The sequence below is a fragment of the Motacilla alba genome, chromosome 19 (genome assembly GCF_015832195.1).
Source record: "Motacilla alba alba isolate MOTALB_02 chromosome 19, Motacilla_alba_V1.0_pri, whole genome shotgun sequence".
NCBI classification, from domain to species: domain Eukaryota; kingdom Metazoa; phylum Chordata; class Aves; order Passeriformes; family Motacillidae; genus Motacilla; species Motacilla alba.
Genome location: NC_052034.1, coordinates 3,110,471 through 3,133,713, shown reverse-complemented (window position 1 = coordinate 3,133,713; position 23,243 = coordinate 3,110,471). Strand labels below are relative to the sequence as shown.

Here is a 23,243-nt window from a genome sequence, read left to right as displayed (position 1 = left end):
GATACTTAATTAAGGCAGATAAGGAAGGACAAATAAAAAACAAGACAAAACTTCTCCTGCTTTGAACCACCTCTAGGGAGCAGGTCTTGGCAAGAGAAAAGAGAGATTGTAAAGCTGTAATAATAATAATAATGATAATTAATTGTATTTATAAAGCATCCCCTACTGGCTCTGGATGCTACACAATGATTTTAAATACAATTGGAAGCAACAACAGTAACGAGAAATGAAATAAGGAAGGGTTGTAAAAATGCAGGTGTTTATTGCGGTAGATAGCAAGATTTCAGTGTGCTGTTTTGGGGCTCTTCTCCTGCGTGGACACCAGTCGGGAGCAGCTGAGGATCCCGCAGTGAATTCTGCAGGCTTGCAGATTGCAGACTTTGATTACAAAGAGCAAATACATTTTACAGCCTGGTTTGCATGTCACCGTCTCTGCTTTATTTCCTTTCTGTATCCCAGCCAGCCAGACCGTGTAACTCAACGCAGCCCGGTTTATGTTTGTGCTCCTGGATTGGCTTTCAGGTTTTTCTGCCTGCATTTGGTAGGGGTAAATATGTATTTATGTTCGATTTTGGAGACAAAGAAGGGAATAAATCTGTGGGCTTTGGGGAGGCTGGATCCACCCTCATGGGGCCAGCGGGAAGTCACAGAATGGTTTGGGCTGGAAGGGAGCTTATGGAAGGAGTCCTGGGAAGAGTGGCTGAGGGAGCTGGAGATGTTTAGCCTGGAGAAAAGGAGGCTCAGGGGTGACTTTATAATTCTTTACCACTCGCTGAAAGGAGGTTGCGGCCAGGTGAGGATCAGCCTCTTCACCCAGGCAACAGCGACAGGAGAAGAGGACGGTCTTAAACCGCGCCAGAGGAGGTTTAGGCTGGACATTAGGAAGAAGTTCTTCACAGAAGAAGCGGCTGGGCACTGGAATGGGCTGCCCAGGGAGGTGGTGGAGTCACCATCCCCGGAGGTGTTTAAGGAAGGCTGGATGTGGCACTCAGTGCCATGGGCTGTTTGACAAGGCGGCGTTCTGTCAGAGCTCGGACTCGTGACCCCAAAGGTCTTTTTTCATCCTAGCTGATTCTGTGCCATCCTGTGTGCGCCACCACAGGTCTCCCACAGGCCGGCACACCTCCCCCCGGAGCCGGCTGCTCAGAGCCACATCCAGCCCGGCCTCACGCTCCAGTGACAGGCCACGCACAGCCTCTCCGATCTTACCCTCTCAGGGAAGAACTTCCCCCCAGCCTCCCCCCCCAGCCGGGCTCTGTGTCAGCGTTCAGCCGGGCTGCGCTCCGTGCCCGGGCCGGCCGCGGCTCTGAGGGGCCGGGGGGGGCCGGGCCGGGGCGGCGCTGCCTGAGGCGGGGGCGGGCGCGGGGCCGCGCGGCGCGGCAGCGCCCCCTGGCGGGGCGGGGCGTGCGCGGAGCGGAGCGGAGCGGGCGCGCAGCGGGAGCGGAGCGGGATGGCGGGCGCGCTCACCGACGTGCTGGGAGAGGTGCTGGTGGCCGCCGACGGCGAGGAGGTGGCCGTGTCGGCGCTGGCCGCCCGCGGGGTCTCGCTGGTGGGGCTCTACTTCGGCTGCAGCCTCGGCGGCCCGTGCGCGCAGCTCGGCGCCAGCTTGGCCGCCTTCTACGGGCGCTTCAGGGGGGAGGCGGCGGCGGCCGGCGGGCAGCGCCTCGAGATCGTCTTCGTGTCGGCGGAGCAGGAGCAGCAGCAGTGGCAGGAGGCGGTGCGGGCCATGCCCTGGCTGGCGCTGCCCTTCGCCGACAAGCACCGCAAGGTGAGCCCCGCGGCCGCGGCCGGGCGGGGGGCGGCGGGGCGCGCCCCGGGCTTTGTCTGGGGGCCGCGGGGCTCGGCCGGGGCCGGGCGCCTTCCAGAAAGTTCCCGGGGGAGCCGGGGAAGCGGCGGGGAGGTGGCGGCTGCTGTCCCGCGGGGCCTGGGAGCCGCGGCACCGGGGGAGCCCCGCGGGAGGGGAGCCCCGGGATGGGCAGCGTGGGGATCGGCGGGCCCCGCAGAGGAGCGGGGCGGCCGCTGAGGTGTGAGGGGAGCAGTTCCTCCGGGCACGGCGTCGCTCCGGTGGGCACCCGGGGAAAGCAGACCTTGGGCACGGTGCCCGTGGGCTCCCGCGTGGGTTTGGGCACTGAAAGGAGCCGTGGTCCCCGGCAGCCGTGGGAGGACACGCGGTGCTTGAGGAGCGAGTGAGCCCGGCTCGGCTGGGAGCTGCTGGCGGAGCTGCCCGGCCAGTTTGTGCCATGGGGTTTGCTCCTCTCGTTTGGTGTGCTCGATACTCTCTGCAAGTTACAGCCTCTCATCCGTGGAGTTTAATCTGAAAGATAATGGACAGAAAGCACGCTGGGATCCAGACAGAGCAGGCTGCGATGAAAAGGAAGGCACAGGCTGAGCCTCTACTTCCCAACGAGCCTGCAACGCTTAAAAGGAAAAAGAAACCTCTTTACAAATCTAATCTCTGGAAGAAATTGAGTAAGAATTGAAAAGATGGTGCCCCACAGTGCCATTTCTAAACGTCTTTCTGGCTAGGGGTTGAGCAGCGGGTGTAGAAGCAGTGGGCAGCCTCTGGCTCAGCTTTGGTTGGGATTGGGATAACGCTGGTACCTGCAGGGCCGGGGGTGGCTGAGCCCCCTCGGGCATCCTCTGTGTCTGGACACCGCCAGGCTGTGTTGGGATGAAAGGGACGAGAGAGGGATGACATCTTCCAGGATGGGTCTTTGAGCCCTGCTCTGCTCCTTAGGTAAAGGAATTTAAGGAAAAGTTGGCTGTTGTCTGGCAGCGCTGTGTGATGTCCTTGCTGCTGAGAAGAGATGTCGCTTTGAAACATGGATTTGCCTTTTTTTCCCTCATTTGCCGTCGTTTTTTGTCACTAAGCCCCCAGTTCTGCAAAAACTCTTGTGTATTTAATGCTGTGCACCTGGGTGATAATGCTGCCCAGTTCGCCCCTTTGAAGTCCAGACACTTCTAACTGGGAGCTCACCCAAGTGCTCGGGTACTGAGCAGTTTCATTAATCAGAGGAGCTGCAACAGAAGCTTCATCCTTCAGAGAAACTACAGTTTAACTCAGGTTTCTTTTAAACCAAACCCTCTTCCTACAGGGATGTGAAAACCCTGTGGTTCCAATTAGTAGCTGACCATTTCCCTACAGAACATTTCAGATTATTTAGATGGTGGGACTTCTGCTTGCCGTATTTGCTTTAAAAATTCCACTGCGATGTAGTTAAATGGTTGGGAAATCGTAGAAGTGGAAGGTGGCATTAATTTTACATGCTGGCCAATGCTTCCATCTATTAGATTGCAAGAAAACATGAAGTAAAAAGATTATGGGGTCTTAAACTCTTATTCCAAGAAGCCCTGAGTTAAATTCAGGATTATTTTTGTGTGGAGTGTAAAGTAATTGAAGCTCGTGCTGTATATTTTCAAAACTAAGCAGATGTGATGTGGCTTTGGAGGAAGCTTAATCTACGGATAACAGAGAACCTATTTGTAAGTTGTAAGGGCAATTATGTCAGGATATCAGATTTCTAAACAGGAGATTTATAACCTGTAGCTCAGGCAGTTAGAAGTTTCCTTGTATAATAGGCTGATTTTTTAAATACTCGGGTTAATGACCTGACTCCCCAGAAAAGCACAAACTTTGTGTTTTTCAAAAACATGCCAGCGAGAGCTGGGGATGTCGAGCATATGTTCAGTACCTCACGGGCTTAATTTGTTTTAAAACAAAAGCATTAGAGGAATGTAGGCAGTGCTTTTGAGTTATGGTTCCTTTGCACTAAGGGATACTCCTAAACCCCAGCGAATTATATAGATTTATGGGAAGAAAGGGATATTATAGATGCAGGGTAGAGACAGCAAGAGGGGTGCGAACACTGAGAGCTCTGTCCCTGAGCTCTCAGCTCCCCATCCTTGCAGGTTACAGGGCTTGTTTGGGAGAAGCTCTACCCAGCTGGGTTGAGCTTGGGTGATGCCCAGGCTCAGAGACCTCCAGAAGTCCTTTCTAGCCAACTCTTCCCATTGTGGGTTGCTCTACTTTATTTACTGAGGCCATGAAAGCTTTGTGGAGAGATGATGGCTTCCTATCCTATAGAAAAACATCACTTTCGTTGCTCAGTGTTACTAAAAAATATTACCTTTAAGGTCCATCTGTCATTGTCCTTCTCTGGCATATTCTTCATTTTTCTACATCTCTCCTTCTTCCAAACCCTGGGCACCAAATGTTGATAGATCTTAAAACCCAAGCTCCTTGCTGGGTTTGCAGTACAGTTCCCACAGTCCTAAAAGTAAATTAGCATCTTACTCCGATGGTTATTGGGCAAAGTAGATGGAATTGTCAAAGCAAACAGCCACTCTTTGTGGAATGCCTGGGTAACTCAATAATGCCGGGGTGCAGTCACCAGGGACAACCAGTTCAATCAGAGTAACTTCAGCCCACAGCGATTTTTTTGCCTCCAAACCAGTAATGAAAGAAAGCAGTACAAGTCAGCAAACATCTGGCCGTGGGGAAAGCCTTTGATTAATGAGGAGGATGGCATTATGCCTCTGTCTGAGCCGCAGCCAGACCTATTATTGGGTGGGTTTTTTTCAAGGACAAAGCCAGAATGAGCCAAATGAGATTGGAAGCCTCTAGCTCGTGGTGCACGTCCCTCAGTTAGGTTGTTCGGGCCTGGATTTGGGCAGCCACAGGTAACTTTTGGTGATTGATCTGTCTTCTGATAATGCCTGGTGTGGCTGAGCAGAGCAACGGGGAGAAGACGTTGCTCAGTGTCTTCGTTTTGGTTGTGGTTTTGGTTTAACATCACCCCGTTGTTTTCTGTTTGCATGGACATCTGCTCGAGTTCTGGAGGGTTGACTTAATAACAGCTTTAATATCCTGATTGCTGCTGAGAGCCTCAGTGGAGTAAACCGCCCCCATCTGCCTACATGCCCTGATGTCCCCCAGCACCCACAAAGAGGTGTCTCCCTTCCTGCTGTTGGAAGGATCCCAGACTTCTCCCGGTGAGCTCCACACCATCCCTGCTGCACAGTCCACCTAAACTCAGGGTGAATTTGGGTGCCTTTCAAGGCCTTATAGCACACAGGCTGTTGGAGGAGTGCTGCCCTGCTGTGTTGCTGTGGGACATCTTGGTCGTCTGTGCTAAAAAATGATAAACCATCCACATTCCCAATTGAGTAGATCCTCTCACGTGGTTCCAGAGAGGAGTGGGAGAAAGGAGAGCGCTGGAGGAGAAAAAGCTCTACAGTGAGAGAGCAGCAGTTCATCTTTTGCTGTTGTTTGTTTGCCTTTGCTTTTGTTTTTACTTGTTAGTTTCTTGGCCCAGTCATCTTCCTCATTATTTTTAACGTTGAATTTTCTCCTGACACCTCCTTGGTGCATCCACGCAGTGCTTCAGTGGTGCTGGGGCTGTGCTTTGCCTCCCTTGTGTTTTGTGTTTTTTCTGCTGTATTTATGCATCTGGTTGAGTTTTGTACAGATTCTTCTTGGGAAGGCTGAGATGCTTCTGTTCTGGATTTAAACAAATGCAAAACATGTTGATTGTTTTTCTGTGATTATTCAGTCAAGTATCTGAAAACAATTTGAGGATCTCCCTTAGCTCACACTGGTAAATTTCCTTTGGTTGGGACAGAGTGTTTTTCCTTTATGTGAAAAGATCATCTGCCCTGGGAGCCTCTCCTAATAAGACACCAGGTACTAATTTTGTGTGTAGACTTTGTACAAGAAGTGGTGGGGAGAAGATAGAAATGTCATTAAATTAGACTGTCCATATTTTTTTTTTCGTGGAGGAAAAATCTTCAAACCCTTGATTACAGTTTAAGGTACACCCTGATTTTCAAGGACTCAGAACTTTTCTGTTTGAAATTGCCATCTGCTGAGATCTGGGAGGCAAGTGGTCAGCACAGATGTGGGATTTGTCTTACAGAAGATTTTGTAAATCACTTGAAGCAGCTTTTGAATTTCATCATATAAAAATATTCAAGTAATCACTTTCAGCTGTGTTCCTGACTTTATATTTCTGGGGTGGGAATGTATATGAACTCTTTGGCTCACGGAGCTGTAGATTTGAAAAATATGGTCTTTTCATGACATCAGGCTATTGAGTAAGAAGCAAGGCATTAGCAGCACCAACTGATTCTTTGTTTGCTTTGAAACTTCGCTGGTTCTGAAATGTAAGAATGGGAGATGTATGAAGGGAGCGGAGGGAAGCCTGTGTGCTGTTTTTCATTGTGGCATCTTAATCCAGATGTTGAAATGAAAACGTTCCTTTGAAAACGCACGCTTGACAATTTCATTCGTTACTCTCAGGTTGCAGGACCGAGCAAAGGAACTTTACTTTGTAAAGTAATCAGTGCATAGTTCTTCTCCAAAAATGCATTCTTTAGAGGCTGAACACGTAACAGCTTTACAAAAGAAAGTGCAGAACAATGGAGTGTTTTTCCCTGCGATTTTGGAGACGTTCAACAGTGAACTCCAATTATGAGTGAGGAATAAGCTATTCACTATTTCCACATTGTGCAGATGACATCGAAGCCAAAACATTTTGACTTCTTCTTGTTTTTGTTGATGCCTTTTTTCCAAATTATTTCTCCGTGTGTTTTACACAGCTTTGCAGTCACCCTCCATGCAATTAGCAGTGCTCTCTCATGCCAAGACCCTAATCCTTCTGTGAAATCCCCATGAGCGTCAGAAGGCTGCAAGTCTGGGGACCGTGTCCTGGTCCTGGTCCTGCAAGAGTTGCAGAAACACCACTGACGTCCGTGGAGGTTGGATTTCAGTTTGCCATATCCAAACTGTTGCCTTTCTGAGCACTTTCCCAGGGGGAGAATTAGTATTTTAAAAGTCTTGCTGACGTGTAGTCTGCTGTGGTGTTTATTACATCCTTCAGTGGGTAATTGCCCACGTTTTAGGACCTGCTCTGAAAGTCCTGGGCATCTTTCCATGATCAAATCCTCCTGGCTCCAGGGTGGGGACAAGCAGTTTGCTGATCAATGATTGGTTCTTGAACAGGGCTCTATACACATCCCATCCCAAAATCTGACATCAGGTTTGCCTAGCCTTTGGATGGTGGCTTCTTCAAGTAGTTCAAAAACATTTTAGTTTGAAATGCAGTAGCTGTCTCCTTGTTTAGTACTCAATCCTTTTGTATTGTTGCTCACAAGTATTGCTTTGTACTAGAAAACTTGGGTGAAATTCTTGGTGAGTTCATTGCTGGCAGGTTTGGGTTTTGGAAGAGTCCAGGATAGTTTGGAGTTTTTTGATCCTTTCTCATGGACAAACTTTTAGTGTTTCAAAGCAGAACTTGGTGGGGTGAGTGTGTGGGACTGGGGTAAGGTTTCACTTCTGAATTGCATCTGGGTAGAGCTCTCTGTTTTGCATTCCTGTTTTTTTCAGCCATGCTCCCAGCATGGAAGTTGGTGCATGGTTTTAATCTAAGTCAAATCAGAAAATATTGCAGTTTTTAGTGATCACACCATGGGGATTCTTGTCCCAACCCTCCTCCCCAACAAGCCAGATTCAACATAGGGATTGCCTCCTCCTTATTGCTAGAGTTTGATGTGAAATGTAGGGATCTAGGGAAACTTAGAGGGCATGGGAGGCTGTTGTACAGCAGGCTGAACTCTGAATTCAGCAAAACAAATTTGAGCAGTGCTTGCCTGAGCATTTGTTTGATGAGAAGCTTATTGGCGTGCGTGGATTGCTTCCTCCTCCTTCCCCTCCCCATTGTTTTTATCAGGGAAACAAGTTCCAAGCAAAATATTCCAAAGTGATATTTAATTACTCTTTAAAATGCAACTATTTGTCTTATCAGCCATGTGGATTTCTATTTGCTGCTTTGATTTGACAGTTAGTAGTTTGTAATTTTTGAAAAGCTTACACGCTCCAGGAATCTGTGATTTTTATGCTTTTGAAAGTGGAGATGTTGAATTAACTGCAGCTTTGAACTATTCACGGATAATTTCAGGCCCCCCGCTTTCAGCAGATACAAGCTGACTCCTGAGCTTTCAGGCTGGGTTGAATACTGAATAATCACTACTTTATAGCTGCATGTGCTCTCTAAACTGGTTCCATGGCACATCACAGTGTAATGCACGATAGGTTTGAAATGTTTTTGTAGACAGATCACTTTGTGCCATCTCCAGATAATAACGGTTGGGAAGGGAGGGAGTGCTGCCAGCCTGGGGAAGGTGCTTGGATTCATCACGGCTTGGGCTTTGGGCACATTAATTCCTCTCTGTTCTTGAGGTGGGAGCCCAGATGGGGGACTAGGGGGTGTTCTGGGGAGGGGGCTTTCTCCAGCACTGCCTTGATGTCCCTCTGCAGAGCAGCTTCCTCTGTGCTGGCTGGAACTGCTGCTTCTCAGCTGATGCTCTGTAGGCAAAAAAACACAATCAGAGTTAAATCTGTAGGTTGTAAATTAAAGACAGGGTCAATAGAGAAGCTGGGAGTGGGATGAGTTGACAAGTAAGCAGATAGACCTGTTAAATTCTCTCATGGGAAAGTGAATTATAGGAGTATTTCAGATTACAACATGCGTGCCTTGTCTCACAGTTGATCACGTTTTCATCATCTCAGTTTTCCAGGCAAAAAGCAGTCTCTTATTGATTTGGCATAGAGTACACACAACTAATGGAAGGGTGGAACTAAAGAGATGCAGGAATGTTTTCTGCATATTCTCACGTCTGTCTGTCAGCACTGAGAACAATTGCAACCAACAATTAATATGTAAAGAATTTCCAGTCTTTATTTAGTGTGAGCGAATGGCTGACTGACTGCTCGGTTGCATCAGGGCAGTAGCTGAGCATCTGCAATCTGATCAAACCCATGCTGGGGCTCAGCAAGCCCTTATGGCCTAAAAACAAAGGGATGGGAGCCCTCCACAAGGCACGGGGCAGTGTGGGAGTGCAGGGTCTCTGCCTGTGTGGGGAGAGCCCAAACACCCCAGAGAATCTGGCTCCTGAAGGATGCATTCCTAGTGATAGGTGCTGCTCCAGCTGTGGCAACCAGGAACGGTGCACGGGAGGGGAGCAAACCCTCACCACAGCTTGTGATGGGGAAGGGAGCAGGGATACCCTGGGATAATTCTTGGGTGCATCTCCAGGCAGACAAGGCGCTGTAGCAGCAGGGTGGTGTGAGAGATTCATTGCTGGGTGGTTTTTGCAGCATTGGAATCTGTCCTGCCCAGCCAAGGAGGGAAGGAAGCTCCAGGGTCCTCCTGCAACATTTTGTCTGTCTTTGCAATTGTGGCTAAATCCAGCCTGACTTTAAAATATTTTAATGGAGAAAAGTTGCAAAAGTCCCTATTTAAAATGAATTTGGCAAGAGTAACCAGATTTTAGTTACATGTTTGAGGTATAAAATATAGCTGGTGGCATCCTCAGCTGTGGGCTGAGACCCCAGGGAATGGGTGGCAGCTGGCACAGGGGGTCAGATCCCACCAGGAGGGATCTCAGCAAGGCTGGGCTTTGACAGCTGACAAGGAAACATTATTTTACAGTTTCAGGGCAAGGATTTAAAAATCTGGATGAGAATTAAGTAATGTTTGCAGAAGAGAGTATAAGGCAACTGAAACAAATTGCAACTGCATGAGCCAGCCGGAGAGAGAAATTCTAGTTCTCCCTTGTTCCCAAGAGATTCCCACTGGAGAGATGAAGTCATAGCTATGACTTCATTAGTGTTAGCTCAGGATGCTGACAAATGAGCCCGTTTGATTTGTGTCAAGCTGACTGGGACCCTGCTCTGGCTCTCTCCCCATGCCCTGGCAGTCGCTGCCCTTGCCATGACAGTGGCAGGAGCAGGCACTGCTTCCCTCAGCATTTGCTTCTGAGCTGCCACTGCTTCATCCTTCCTTCCAGCTCCGAGCTGGCTTTGATAAATCCTGCTGGGCAGAAGGCAGCAGCCCAGGATGAGCGAGCAGCAGCCTTGTCATAGCCAAAATGTCTCCATCAACACCCGAGCCTGTGCCTGGCGTGGGGAGCATTAATGGTACCCAGCAGCTCCAGCCTGGCTTCCAGAGCAAGCACAGGGGTGCAGGATCTCACCCTCATGACTCTCAGCATTGCTGTAGGAGTCCCTTTTGGAAAAAGTGTGAAATTTATTGTAATACACACTGAGGATCTTATGGCGGATCTGAGCTGCTAAATCCTCTAAACCTGAGCCTGCAATTTCATTGACAGGGCCTCTCACTTCACTCAGCTCCAAGCTTATGGTTTCACTGCTCCAATATTTTTCCATACATGGAAGCATTCCTGCCCCAGCCTGGGCTAATCCTGACATGCCACTGCATCTGGATGTTAGCTCATTTCTCGCAGCTGACACTGTGCAAAGGCAGATGTCTGAACTTACTTTTGTTTAAATAGATGTAATTCAGCCAGCTAAAGTCTCACTCCATAGGTGAGCATGGGGAAAAAAAAAAAAAGAAAGGAAAAAAGGTGTTTTTCCATTTTATGAAGCTCGCAGGGCTGTTGGGTGGATGAATTGGTCGCCAGGAATGCCGTATTTTGGAAATGTATAGTTTAATTTGCAGAGGGGTAATAAAACATGGATTTATTGTCTCTGAACCCATCTCCTTGCTGTGGCTCCGAGAGTGGAGAGGGGCGCCCCTCCCCATCCCATCAGAGGATGCTGCTGGTCACTCTGCTCTGCTCTGCTGGCTCTCCAGAGTCTCTGGACTGTTTGATGTGTATTTAGCAGCTCGGTGGAGCTGGGACTGCTGCCCTCCTGCAGTGAGCCCAACGCCTCGGCCGTACCACAGAAAGAGATGCTTGTGCTGCTGAGCTGCTGCCTGAGCCGGGGGCCTGTTGATAATCCCCTCCTCACCAGGGCGGGCTGTAGGATTTAATTGAATGTCTGTGAGGTGTTCTGCAAGCCTCTGCTGAAAGGCCCTGCATGAGGGCAGTGCCTTTGAATAAAAGCTAGAGACCTTCCCCAGCCACGGGAAAGAGTTGGAGCTGAAGCAGTGAGACCCAAGCTGTTGAATCTGAACAGATGTTGGTTCTCCCCCACTTGGGGAGTTCAAAAGGATTATTCTGCCTCTCCTAAAATAAAGGAGAAACACAGAGATTTTAGTGGTGTTGCCGGGGGTCTCAGCTCCATCCCCTGGTGCTCGTTGCTGGTTGAAAGTTTGCACGCTGGGCTGGGGATGTGTGTGGAGTGTTTTGGTTGTGGGCTGTGCCCTTGTGTTTGCAGTTCAGCATCCACTTCCCCCTCGCTGGGGGTCCCAGTTTGTCCACTCTTCGCTTGGCTGCTGCTGTTGTGTGCAGGAATAAGACAAGCTGAACGGAGCCAGGATAAAGCAGGTTTCAAATGAACCAAGCTGTGTGATGGCGTGGGAAGGAGATGACAATTTCCAGATCTGCTGTCAGATCTGTGAAGCAGATGAAACTTCCTTTGTGTGACTGTTTCAGCCCCTGAGAACCAAGTCAGTCGAAGAGCTGTTGGGGTCTGTGGTGTCCCCAGCCCCACTGAGGGGCTGCTGTCCCTCTGTCTGCCCTTCCAAGTGCAGCTCAGGGTCTGAGCAACAGCAGCACCCCAGTTCTTGTGCACAGTCTTGGGTCTGGTGGGATTTTCAGCATCAGACGGGTCACCAGAACATCAGAAATGTTCTTCCCCTTCATGTTTTTCTGACTACTGTTCTGTCACTCTCAGAGCAAATCAAAGAGCGCCAGGCTACAAATCCTGCCTTGCAAGTACTGCCTGGGTGTTTGGCTGGCAGGATTGCTCCTCTTTTATCAGCTGATATCTGGTGTTTTAAGAGGGCAGGGAGCTTTGCTTATTTGCTTCTGAGAGGCTGATGACTCTATGAGCTGATTTTTTAGGATGCTCCCTTCTTGATTCAGGTTTGTGGCCATAGAATGTCACTGTGCTGTTACATTACAGGCTGCTTCTAATGAGCTCTTCCCTGTAATCTCTGCTTGGAAATTTGCAAACTGCTGCGTGCTTAGGGAAATCCTGCTGGCTTCACCCCATGGGCGAGGAAGCAGAGGTGAGAAGGGGCTGGATGAGTGACCAGAGTGGGGCAAGGAAGCAGAGGTGAGAAGGGGCTGGATGAGTGACCAGAGCGGGGCAGGGAAGCAGAGGTGAGAAGGGGCTGGATGAGTGACCAGAGCAGGGCAAGGAAGCAGAGGTGAGAAGGGGCTGGATGAGTGACCAGAGTGGGGCAGGGAAGCAGAGGTGAGAAGGGGCTGGATGAGTGACCAGAGAAGGAAAAGGAAGCGGAGGTGAGAAGGGGCTGGATGAGTGACCAGAGCAGGGCAAGGAAGCAGAGGTGAGAAGGGGCTGGTTGAGTGACCAGAGTGGGGCTGTGCCTCTGCCACAGCTGTGATTTCCAGGTCCCAGCACTCCAGCCTCCCAGGAAAGCCCCATCTCACACAGCACATGAGCATGACCCCGAGATTGAGCTCTGCTTCCCTCAGCCATTGCCCCCTGCTGCTGCTGTGCTGTGTGCTTCCAAAATCGCTTCGTTCCAGGGTTAGAAAAGCCCCATTTTTGTGTCCTGAAGCACTGGATTTCACAGATAGAGAAGGGGCAAGGTCTTAATGCCTGCAGCTTGATCTGCTAATCTGAAAGCATGGGAAGTTGTTCCTAGGGAGATTTGCTGCCTGGCTTTCTCAATGCAACTTTGCACAAATAGGGTTTGTTCTTACAATGAGCTGGAGCAGCTGGATGCCTCCCACCAAGATTGCTGATATTTAAGTCTTTGATTTTGGTGGAGACACACAGCAATAAATTAAATGAGTAGGGGAGTTTCAGAGAGTAGTACAGATGGTGGGAAACTGAGGGTAGGGACTACTTAAGTGCTAACGTATGGCGCAGCTTCCACTCCTTTCTTTCTTAAAGGAATGGGAAATGCTATGGGCTGCTGTTCCGGGGATTTTGCCTCCTCCTTGTCTTTGGAGACCTGCAGACCATCTCTCTTACAGTGTTTTCTTGATGATCAAGAAAGGAGTGTCCTGTGTGTGCTCCTGCCTGTGGCACAGCAATGCCCTCGCTGCCTGTCTTCATCCCAGCCTGATCCTGGTTTGCTGCATACTTGGTTTTCTGCTTTTCTCTCTGGGAAAAGCATCTGTTAAATGAGATTTCTTCTATCTTTTGCTTTTTTTTTCCTCAATAGGTCTGGCCTGGTTTTGCTTTTGTTAAGCTGTGAGGATTCAAGTGAAACTATTTCATTCCTTTGTCCCCCTCTGTCTGCATTAATTCACTGTGTCCCGACTGATGGTTTAATTATTGTGTGCCCAGGAGCATCCAGGGCATCGGTTGGTGTTTATCTCTTAGGTGGTGCACAAAATAGATGTTTGTCACCCTGGTGGCTCCCAGGATGAGTTTTTGCCTAGAGAGGCAGTTTTCAAACCAGATAATTGCTGCGTTGTAAAGCAGAGGAGTAGGTGTCTGTCCCTGCCTTTCCCTGCAGGCATGTCCCTGCCGGCTGGGTGGGACCAGCGGCTCTTCAGGTGGAAAGGTGGAGATGTGGTAGGCTGGGAGGAGCCTCCTAGGTTGGGTAGAGATGTTTTGGAGAGGGATGGTGAGTGTGGGAGAAGCAGGTGGATGGAGGGAGAGAGACATGAGGACCAGGCTGGAGCAAGGAGTGGTGCCTCACCTGAGGAGTCACTTTGCTTCAGACAGCCCAGATTTGAATTGCAGGGTTTACTCAGTTTTAAAACTTACACTCCCTCTGGGCTCTGCGTGTTTTGTGTTGTTCTTTTGGCTCTGGCTGACCGAGCAGTGGCCTTGTGTTGAGCCACATCCAGATCCTGGTTTGATGTTTGTCCCCACGAGGATTTGCTGCGGGCTTTGCTGCTGAAAAAGTGGAGTCCTCTGCATAAACCCCAGTAAGTCTCTAGGTTAAGAGGCCACCAAATACCACCTCTGTCTGCTGCCATCCCTCTAATTATGAAAATAATAACCCCAGGCAGAGATTACAGCCCTGCTGGTGGCTCAGGGTCTGTTGCGCTGGGCTCTGTTCAGAGAACTGCATTTGAAGGAGATGGTTCTCACCCTACAATTGGTTATGTAGGGCTGTGTGTTACCTCTCCCCTACAGTGACAGGCCAGGCTTGATGCCTCCTGCCTTGTGGAGACACAGGTTTGGGATCTGGAAGGGGAAGTGCAGACTTCCCTCACCTCCCTTCTGTCTTCATGGTGCTGCCTTTTCCAGGCTTGAAACTAGAAATGGGATTTACACCTGGCAGGTGGCTGGGGCATAATAAGTTCCCTAAAAGTGGTGGCTGCCATCTCTGGCTGAGTGCATCTTCATCTGTTTCCTCCCCTCCTGAGAGCCAGAGCAGGGATTATCCAGGACAAATCCTGTTACCCAGCTGCCTCCTCAGTGAAGGAGTCCCAGGACGGGAGCGCCCCACAGAACATAAATCTGCTAGCAGATGACATCACAGGTGAAGCTTTTAGGGTTTCTTTGCCAGAAAGTGGCAGTGTTGATTGCCAGGCTTAGTAGTGAAGAATTTGAAGTTGTGATTCATCCCTCAATCCATGTCTTAAGTATGTAGTGGTAAAGCTTAGGAAAATCTGTGTATGTATAAAGAGTTTCCTCTTCGGGAGCTGAGAACCCCTTAGGTGCAGCAATTACTATTTTATTAATTGGGATTGAAATACCAAATGCTCAGAACATGCCAGCTCGTGTCTGTTGCGGGGAGAACTCAATTGCTCAAGAGAAAGGGCTTTTCATCCTGTCTGGATGCAAATCTATTGAAAAGAAAAATACCTGACATTTTTTGGTCATCTGCTCAAACATCTGTCTGGGCCCGTGGAGGTGGTTCTTGGTGGGGAAAGTCATTTGAAAGCTCCCAGAAAGGAAAAGGGTTCTTTGCTCATTCTCAGACTTGTGGTATTTAGTTTGGTATTTTACTTTGTAATTACTCCACCAATTAGCACAGCTACAGATTTTTTCTTCTCTCTGCTGCTCTATGTGCGTGTCTTGCACGGCATTTGCTGGCCCTGAGGATAAACCTGCCTTGTGCAAAAGCACAGGCTGGCCCTGGAGAGGCTTTGGTGAATTTAAGAGAATTAGGATCCATGTGGATGTTGGCTCTGTCCCTCTGCAGTCAATGAGACCGTGCCTGGCCCTGAGCTGCTCTTGCACAAGTCAGTGCTTTGCCTGTGTCCACCTACAGCTGCTTAGTGACACAAAAATGAGAGGCAAAAAAGCTGTACCCGTGTTTTCCTTCAGTTGTAATATACCTCCTGTCATCCTTGCAGTAGCTGAAGGTGCATCAGGGTTGGTGCTGTGGATTCATGGCCTGAGTGATGCTGAGAACACGAACCTGTAAAAAGAAACCAAACTTCTGTAGCTCAGCAGATTGGGCATTGTGTCACAGAGATAGAAAAGTCCTGCCTGAAAAGTCCTGACATGAGTTTGGACAAACACTTTCCATGCCATTTTGTGGTTTTTTTTTTCCCTCCACCATTACTCACAGAATTTGCTTTGTTCAGAGCTTCGAGCTACACGAACCGGTGTGTAATTGCCCTGGAGGGTACATCTCACTGACACAGAGCTGCCAGACACCTTCTGATTTCAAAGTGCCATTTACTCACACATTTTCAGTGTTTCTTGTTTGTGCTGGTGAAAGCAGCTCCCGACAGGGGAATGGATATTGGTGTGAGCAGCTGCTGCTGCTGCACCGAGCCCGTTCAGCTCCTGGGGTGAATGAACAGCCTCATTCCAGCTTCCCTGCTAAGAGCCACTGCAGGACACCACAGGGTTCTTCCCCACTTGCTTAGCTAAATGTTACTAAAGAAATTAAGTTGATAATCAAGTCCAGACCTTTTTGCAGGAGTTGCTGTGCTTTTCTCCCACCCTGCTGTCCTTCCCCTCGCAGTGGGCAGAGGGCCCCCGTTGTGCTGGAGGAGTGGAGGAGCCTTGTTGGCCAGGTTCAAAGATCCTGCAGTGACCATCCAAAGAAAAATGCAAAATCCCAGTGATCAGGTTGCTGTCCCTCCTGCCTGTAGCAGCCCATCTGAGCCCATTTTCTGCTCAGTTATGAGCTCTTCTTCGCTCTGTTTATGCTCTACTTACCAAAAGATGTTGGAGCCAGAGGATTTTTCTGCAGAGGATTTAATTTCATTGGAGAGAAGTGACAGTTTGTAAAACAGACCATGGGATTAGTGTCACCTCAGCTCCTACATGATATTCCCACCCCCTTCTTGAGTATTATTTCTTTGAAAGCTGGAATTTCCATTGCTGTTGATGCCCTGCCAGGCACTCCAGCAGGGCATACTTTCCCTTGGATGCAGTTCAAGAAACCATCATTCCTTTTCTCTTATTGTTTCTCATCAAAGGAGAGGAGCAAGAGGAAGACCTTCCCTTCCCTGCTCTGCTCCCTGCAGCACTGACCAAAGTAGCCATGGATGTTCATTGGTCCAGCCATACTGAAAATGTGAAATGGAAATAATTTTGGTGGCATGGAAGCTGAAGCATTCATGTCTTCAAGAAAATAGACTTCAGCATTTAAAAATGTGTTCATTTAAAAACGTGTACTGGCAGAGGTCTTGATTAAAGCCTGTGCATGTCACTGGAGTAGTATCTTTAATTTTGGGGCTGTATAATTTAAGTAGACTGTGTTGAGTGAACTGGTGTGTGTCTGCATCCTGTGTGTCCACCTGGTTTACCTGATGTCTCCTTAGCCCCACCTTGCCTTAAAATAATGAAACTACAACAGCTGGGTTGCTGGGGGAAAACCCCTTTTCCTAGAGAGAATACAGAGGTTCTGTGGATTTTCAGAGAAAATGTAAGAGCTTCACTGGCAGGAGAACCAGCTGAGCAAGTCAGCAGTGGATTTGAGATGTTGGCTTTGTCAAGCAGAGCCCGAGCAGAGCAGCATTTGATGTGTAGACATGTTTTCAGACATTTTGTATGGAGAAGGTGTTGGCAGGTCTGTTGTTAACACCTTCGCCTTTAGGCCAAACTATTGAAAATTCAAGTTCAGCTTGAATCTCATTTCAATGGCTTGGGAGGCTGCAATCTGATGGGCTGAAAAAAATCTCATCCAACTCCAGCCCTTATTAGGAGCTTAATCTGAAGTGCAGCCAAAGCCCAATAAGGGAGAGGGCAAAAAAAATAGCAGTAAAATGGAGCAAGAAATGTGCATCCAATTTACAATATGCCTCTGCAACCTTAATTCATCCCCCTGTATACATTACGATGCCGTTTCTAATTATGGGATCACATATGGGTTTTTTCCATGGCACCCCTGCCCTTGCTGCTCCTGGAGGGCAGCTGAGGCAGCCCAGTGAAGGATGGGGTTCCATGTGTAGGACCTCAGCCCTTCATGGGCTTGGAGGCAAGGGAGTGAGGCAAGTGATGGAAAAAGAGAGGCTGAAGTGCTGCTTAAGGAGATGGGAATTCCTGCTCTGCTGCTGCTGCAGGGCTTGGGGATGGTGCTGGGTAAATTGCTTTTCATGCACAAGGAGGGACTTGATTTCCCAGGTCCCCAGGGTGAGGGTTGAGCTGCAGAAGTGCCGAGTGCTCCTGCTGCAGATGATCTCATGGGAAGTTGCACATCAAACATTTAAAATGCTGCTCTGTGCTATTTATTTTTTAAAAGGGAGCTGGAGGCTGATTCTGGAACTGGGTGCCCAGAGCTTCTCTGTAACTCTTTTCTTCATCTGTAAACCCAAGGTGTTGTGAACGCAGTTCTCTAGGATTTTATGAAAATAAATTCAGAATCCTTTGAGAAGAACCCCAGTCTGTAGTGGCAAGACGCCTTCATTTTTGCCTTGGAGCAGCACATGAAAAGTGTGAAGTGAAGAGAGCTGAGTGCTGTGCATGCACACCCAGCTGAAACCCAGAAGTGAGTAATTCCCCTCTAGTTGAGCATCTATTCTTGGTTCTAACTGCGTCAGGACTGTGTGCACACATGGTATGTGGCCGTGCTGTAAAGACCCCTGCAAGTGGACTGGATTAAAGCTACAGAGACAGCATATTTCCAGCACATCCTTGCTTTTCAGGGCTTGGCAGCTGTCCTGTTTTCTTAATGCAGCCCTTCGGGTGCAGCATGGGATAAATTACAGCACTGGGTGAACCAGGAGGGGACAGGCATCACTCTCCAGCAAACAACAAGGAGGAGGCTGAACAGCTCAGTCCTGAAGATGGTAATTCCTTTGCATTTCTGACCTGTAGCATAAAGTGGGAGGTTTTTGGCTCATCCAGGAAGTGTGTAGTTTAGGCTGCTAATGCCAGATGTCTGCTTTTGGCTTATCTGAACGTGGGTTGTGTTTGATCTTTAGTCTGGACCGGTGTTGTGTGCTGGAGCCTCGCTTGCAGAATAACTCCTTGTGTCCATTGAAGAAGGAGGTCGAGGGAGTTATTTTCAATTTCTGTGGTTTTATGGAACTCTATACCGTTGTCTGTCTCCAAGGAAGATGTGACGCACGATGGCTTTGCAGCTATGCAGCTGATGGAGAGGCACATAACTGTGGATGCTGCCTCAGGGATGCTCCAGCAAGAGGGTTGGAGAGCCAAGAGGCATCCAGCGTTCCTCCCCTGCTTCAGCACCCTTTGGACTTTGCTCCAGCTTATTTCCTTCCTCCCAAAACGTGGGTTAGGAGCTGCAAAGCTTTCTGTGGAGGAGGAGCAAGAAGAGCCTCACGAGAGGTGCTGTTGGGAGGAAGGGCAGCCTCAGTCCTGCTCCTCCAGGGCTCTGCAAGGGTTTGAGCAGAGCTCGCTTCCATCAGCAGATGTTGTCAGGCGTGCACAGGCAAAACCTTGCTCTAATTCAGTAATTATAAAAATTCCTGGCAGGAGCTGTGTGTGACTCAGCTGCAGAAAAATTACTTTAGGGAAAAAGAAAAGTTTACAGAATTAGGCTGACTTTAGCACACAAAAAGGGAAGCTGGGGCTTTCTGTAAATCCACTTGCTGGTCCAGCTTTAGCCCACCATGTCTCTTCCTGGAGAGAGATGAGACGGGAGAAGCAGAGCAGTGGAAGCCCAGGAGCTCGTCCTCCCCTGGCCACAGCTCCCTGAGGATGACAGAAGAAGATGGATGGATGGATGGATGGATGGATGGATGGATGGATGGATGGATGGATGGATGGAGAGTTCCCTTTCCACTGCCCCTCAGAGCCTTTGCCAGCCTCGAGGACGGGAGGAGGCGGCTGCTGCCTGCTCAGCATTTGGCTTTGCCTTTTCCCTCTCTGCACACACTGGCACAGGAACCCGAGGAAGCCTCAGACAGGTCTTGACTTATCTGCAAAGGGTGTTTGCAGCACTGTCTCCTAGGGAAGCTACCTATTTTTTTCCCTTTGTAAACATTGGATTTAATTTTATTTTTGTTAAAACCCACATAACTAATTTCCCTTGGAATCTTTTGCAGGCGTCTGCTCTCAGTGTGTTTTGGCCTCGCTGCCCGGTGCTGGTTTTGAATCCCAGTCCCAGTGGTGGGAAGTTTTTAGAATGAATGCCAGTTGTATTTTTTTCTTCAATAGAATCACAGTGTCCGCCTGTGGATTTTGAACAAATATCCTTGGTTTTATGTTTTGCTTGCCAGTAGCCATGATCCAAAGGGTGTGTAGGCAACCACAGAGATTCGGCAGGGATGCAGCACTTCTCCTTTGTCAAAAATGACTACATTTTTCTTTTTTTTTTTTTTTTTTGTTTTTGTACCCTAGCATGCACCTCCCAGACCCTGCTGCTGTGCCTGGCTGTTCATCTGTGCCTTTGTATAGGGCTGTGTGCAGGCACCCAAGGGAGATGTGTGACAGCCCCAGCAGTGAGTAATTTAAAATCACACCTGGAGAGTGTGGAGTAGGAAACAATCCTGCCTGGTGCCTCTGGGAGTGAATGTGTCTTCACTGGCTTGACTTTTCAGGTGGGCAAAATATATTTGCTTCCACTTGGTGCTGAATTTTCTGCCTCCACTGGTTCTGCTCTGGTCAGCCCCTCACAGCCACACATGTGTGTTACACTGGCTCTGTTGTCCAAATGCTTTCAGCATTTCCATTACAAAATCTAGTTGCAGTAGCACTGAGTACTCTGCAAAGCTGCTGTTATTTGGGGTTTTTTTTTTTGGTTTTTTTTTAGAACACCATTTGCTGAGGGACTTCTAAGAACACACAGCTCCCTGGTGTCTCCAGTGAAGCAGTAAAACTGTAGCATTCATCAGCTGTATTTTTTATAGTTCCTTTAGTCTGCAGTTTTCTTAGTTCTTTTCCCTTTGATGTTGGTGACTGTCAGAAAAGAAGTTTGAAGCTGGATGGATAGGTAATAGCTGATAGATGTTATACAGTATTAGTAAAGAAATGGGAGGTGACTGTGTGGTGGTGGTTTCAGCAAGAACACCCAGTGAGAACAGTCGATTTTGGTGTTGGGGAAAATCAGTATAAACTTGTCTTTTGCCTGGTATGGGAGAGAGAAGCAGAAATCCTGCAAACACATTTGTATCTGCATGAAGCTTCCATAACTGAAGAGCTGTCTATATCCTAGGAGAAGCTTTATTTATTCCTTGGAATCCTGAGTTTTTAGAGCATGTGCTGGCCACGCAAACTCTCAGCTTTGCCATAAATCTGTGTTTTGGCAGTGCTTGTCCAAATGCCATATTATCCAGAAAGGAGTAGATGGGGGATTAGAGCAGAATCCTTTGCTATTTATGGACTCCCTTGGGGAATACATTGTAATATTCTTTTGAATGGGCTAAAAGGTAACCACAACAACCCAAAGCTGCAGGTGCTAAATCTTCCCTGTGGCCCTCCTGTCGATCTTCAGGGCGGATATTTCAGCTTGCAGATCTGAAATAACCTTGTTCTGGCTTTGACCATCTGCCACCTGCTGATTCCCTGGGATTCCGAGCAGAATCTGGGACTCGTGCTTATTTATTTATGTATTTTTATAAACAGGCTAACTTTGGAGCTTTAAATCTCTCCTTTCCTAAGCTAGCACAGAGCTGAAAAGCATGAATTTTGTTCAGTCTGTGGAAGCATCTTTCCTGTAGAAGTTGCTCATCCTTTCCTCCCAAGGCGGGTCCTGCGTATCCTCGTGTCCCTGTTGGCACGGAAAAGGAGGAGCAGGCTGGGTGCCAGGCTGCCAGACTGTTTCCAGGCTGTCTGGAAATGTTCAGCAAAGCTGCTGGCTCAGGCTGTCCTGATGCCCTTCAGCAAACTGAGCAGCAAGAACTTACCCAAGAAGGGCTTTTCTCGTCCTTTTGAAGTTGTCAGTAATCCAGAGTGCCGCCAGTTCTGTGCCCAGAATTTAATGTGTCAGGCTCCAGCTCTGCCCAGTGGAGGGAGGAGCTGCTCAGACCTCCTGGAGAAAACACAGAAGACCCAATCCAGCTGTTTTAGAGCTAGTGTAGAAGGTTATGTGTAGGTGGACTCTTCCTTTTGCTGCTTCCTCACCTGACTGGGCACCTCAGACACCCCTTCCTTTGCCCACCACCTTAAAAAAACCACGTGTAGTTTATAATGTGCAGAGCAAATGCCAAAAACTTCATAACTTGAAGACAAAACTCTTCTGTAGGGTTGCAGTCTTACAGACCTGCTGACCCTGGTTTGGTTTCTCAGAGTTTGGGAATTCCCTGGGTTTGGGTGTTTATCCCAGCTGCCCAACCCCAGGCAGCCCCTGGGGCATTGTGTCTGCAAGGGGGCCAAGGTGTGCTCCTTTCCTTGCTCAGTGGTGGGGGAGAGCAGTGCACAGGCTGTGAAGTGCAGGTTTCTTCTGCAAAACTCTTGGTTTTTATTAGGAGCAGCAGGTTTGTTCTTGGAGAAGGGAGCATCTGCCCATTTTTGTGTGTGATCTCTGAGAAACAACAAAAATCGGGAGCAAACGCGTGGCCAGGGCTGCCTTCTCCTTTATGTGCCTGTTTAACTGAATGACATGCGTGGCCTTGCCTTTGTGTTTACCTTAGGGTTTGTTATGACATTGAAGATGGATTTTTCCTGGCTCTTGCACACACAGCATGTAAAACCAACACAGCTCAGTACACGGTCAGTGTGTGACGCCTGCTTCAACCTGGGAACTCAGGCTGTACTTGGATGCACCCCATTGACAGCAGCTTTGATGATCCTAGTGGGTCCCTTCCAGCTCAGGATATTCCATGATTCCGTTCTGTGATTCATTGCTCAGTTGCACCTCTCAGACTGGGAAGCTCATCTCTTCTCGTGCTTGTAGCCACTTGCACTGCTCGTCAAACACAGGGGCTTGTTTCAGATTGTTTTTTCTGGATGTAAAGATATTTGGGAGAAGAGAGACCTTTGAGTTGTTTCTGTGTTCAGCCGTGGACCTGTTGAGTTCTTGGTAGCCATGAGGAAAGAGTGTGTCTGCATCTACAGCTGGTTTTGCTGTCTCTTTTTAGTACAAAAAAGTTGCCTCCTTATCTTGGGATGATTTTTGTACAGACTTTTCCTTCAGTTCTCAGTTTCTGAGCCCTTAGTTCTTACCTAGGGAATTGGAGTTTTTTTTCCTCCTGTGCATCATAATTCCTGGGAGATTATGTAATTTATCCATGCTGGCTTGTCAGGAGAGACTTGAAATAAAAGCCTTTGTAGTGTGCTGCTTAGCTGGCTGTATAAACATGAAAGTACCAGGTTTTTAACTGGCTTGCTCACATGGCTTTCCTCGGCAAAGCTTTAGCCAAAACACTCCTAGATAAAAGGATACTGAGAAAGTCCAGGTCAGGCAGAGTTTTTCTGAGAAGGGCTATAACATTGATCTTTGGTTTAGTTTTATTTCTTGTAACCTCTCAGTAAGAGCAGGGAATGAGGATAAATTGTTTTCATCTCTCAGCGGTCAAAGATTAAGACGGATGAGGCAGTGGGTTGCCTGGAAGAAGCTGTTAAGTAAGAGCCTGGCTGTGACTCCTCTCTCTTGGATCTTGGATGAAGCTGACTTTGTGCTTCCTGCTTCCCAGGCGCACTTCCCCACGCTCCTCCTTAAATATCCGAGCTGCTGAGTGATTGCCTGGAGTTTTCTGAGGTCTTTGAACTAAAATAAATGAGAAGGGCTCTGGGAATGAGGCCTCCCATCGGGCACTTGCCTTTCACCTCTGAGCACAGGGGTTTGGATCAGGTGTGGCATTAAAGGCACAGGGTTTGGTGCCCCTAAGGTTCACATCCTGCTAAGCCTCTCATGGGGGATTGGGAGGCCCCTGGCACCTTTTGCAATGCTCTCTTGATGTTCTCATTTTCTTAATAAGCATCTGAAGAAGGTGCTGGTTGGATCTGGATGGGGGTTATGGGTCTGGGACTGGATTGATGGTCCCTTGTGCTCTGCTCTGAATGCTCAAACACTGATGGGGAAGGAATATTGGAGAAA

At 48.6% G+C, this 23,243-nt stretch overlaps 1 protein-coding gene across 1 annotated transcript in view; it reads left to right on the top strand.

The window, feature by feature from the left end:
- The first annotated feature begins 1,384 nt into the window (after positions 1-1,384).
- Positions 1,385-23,243, top strand: part of NXN (nucleoredoxin) — a 47,050-nt gene continuing 25,191 nt past the window's right edge. The window contains exon 1 of the mRNA XM_038158033.1: positions 1,385-1,768. Within this exon, the coding sequence (XP_038013961.1) occupies positions 1,451-1,768 (318 nt within the window). The 5' untranslated portion in view covers positions 1,385-1,450. The remainder of the gene's footprint in view (positions 1,769-23,243) is intronic.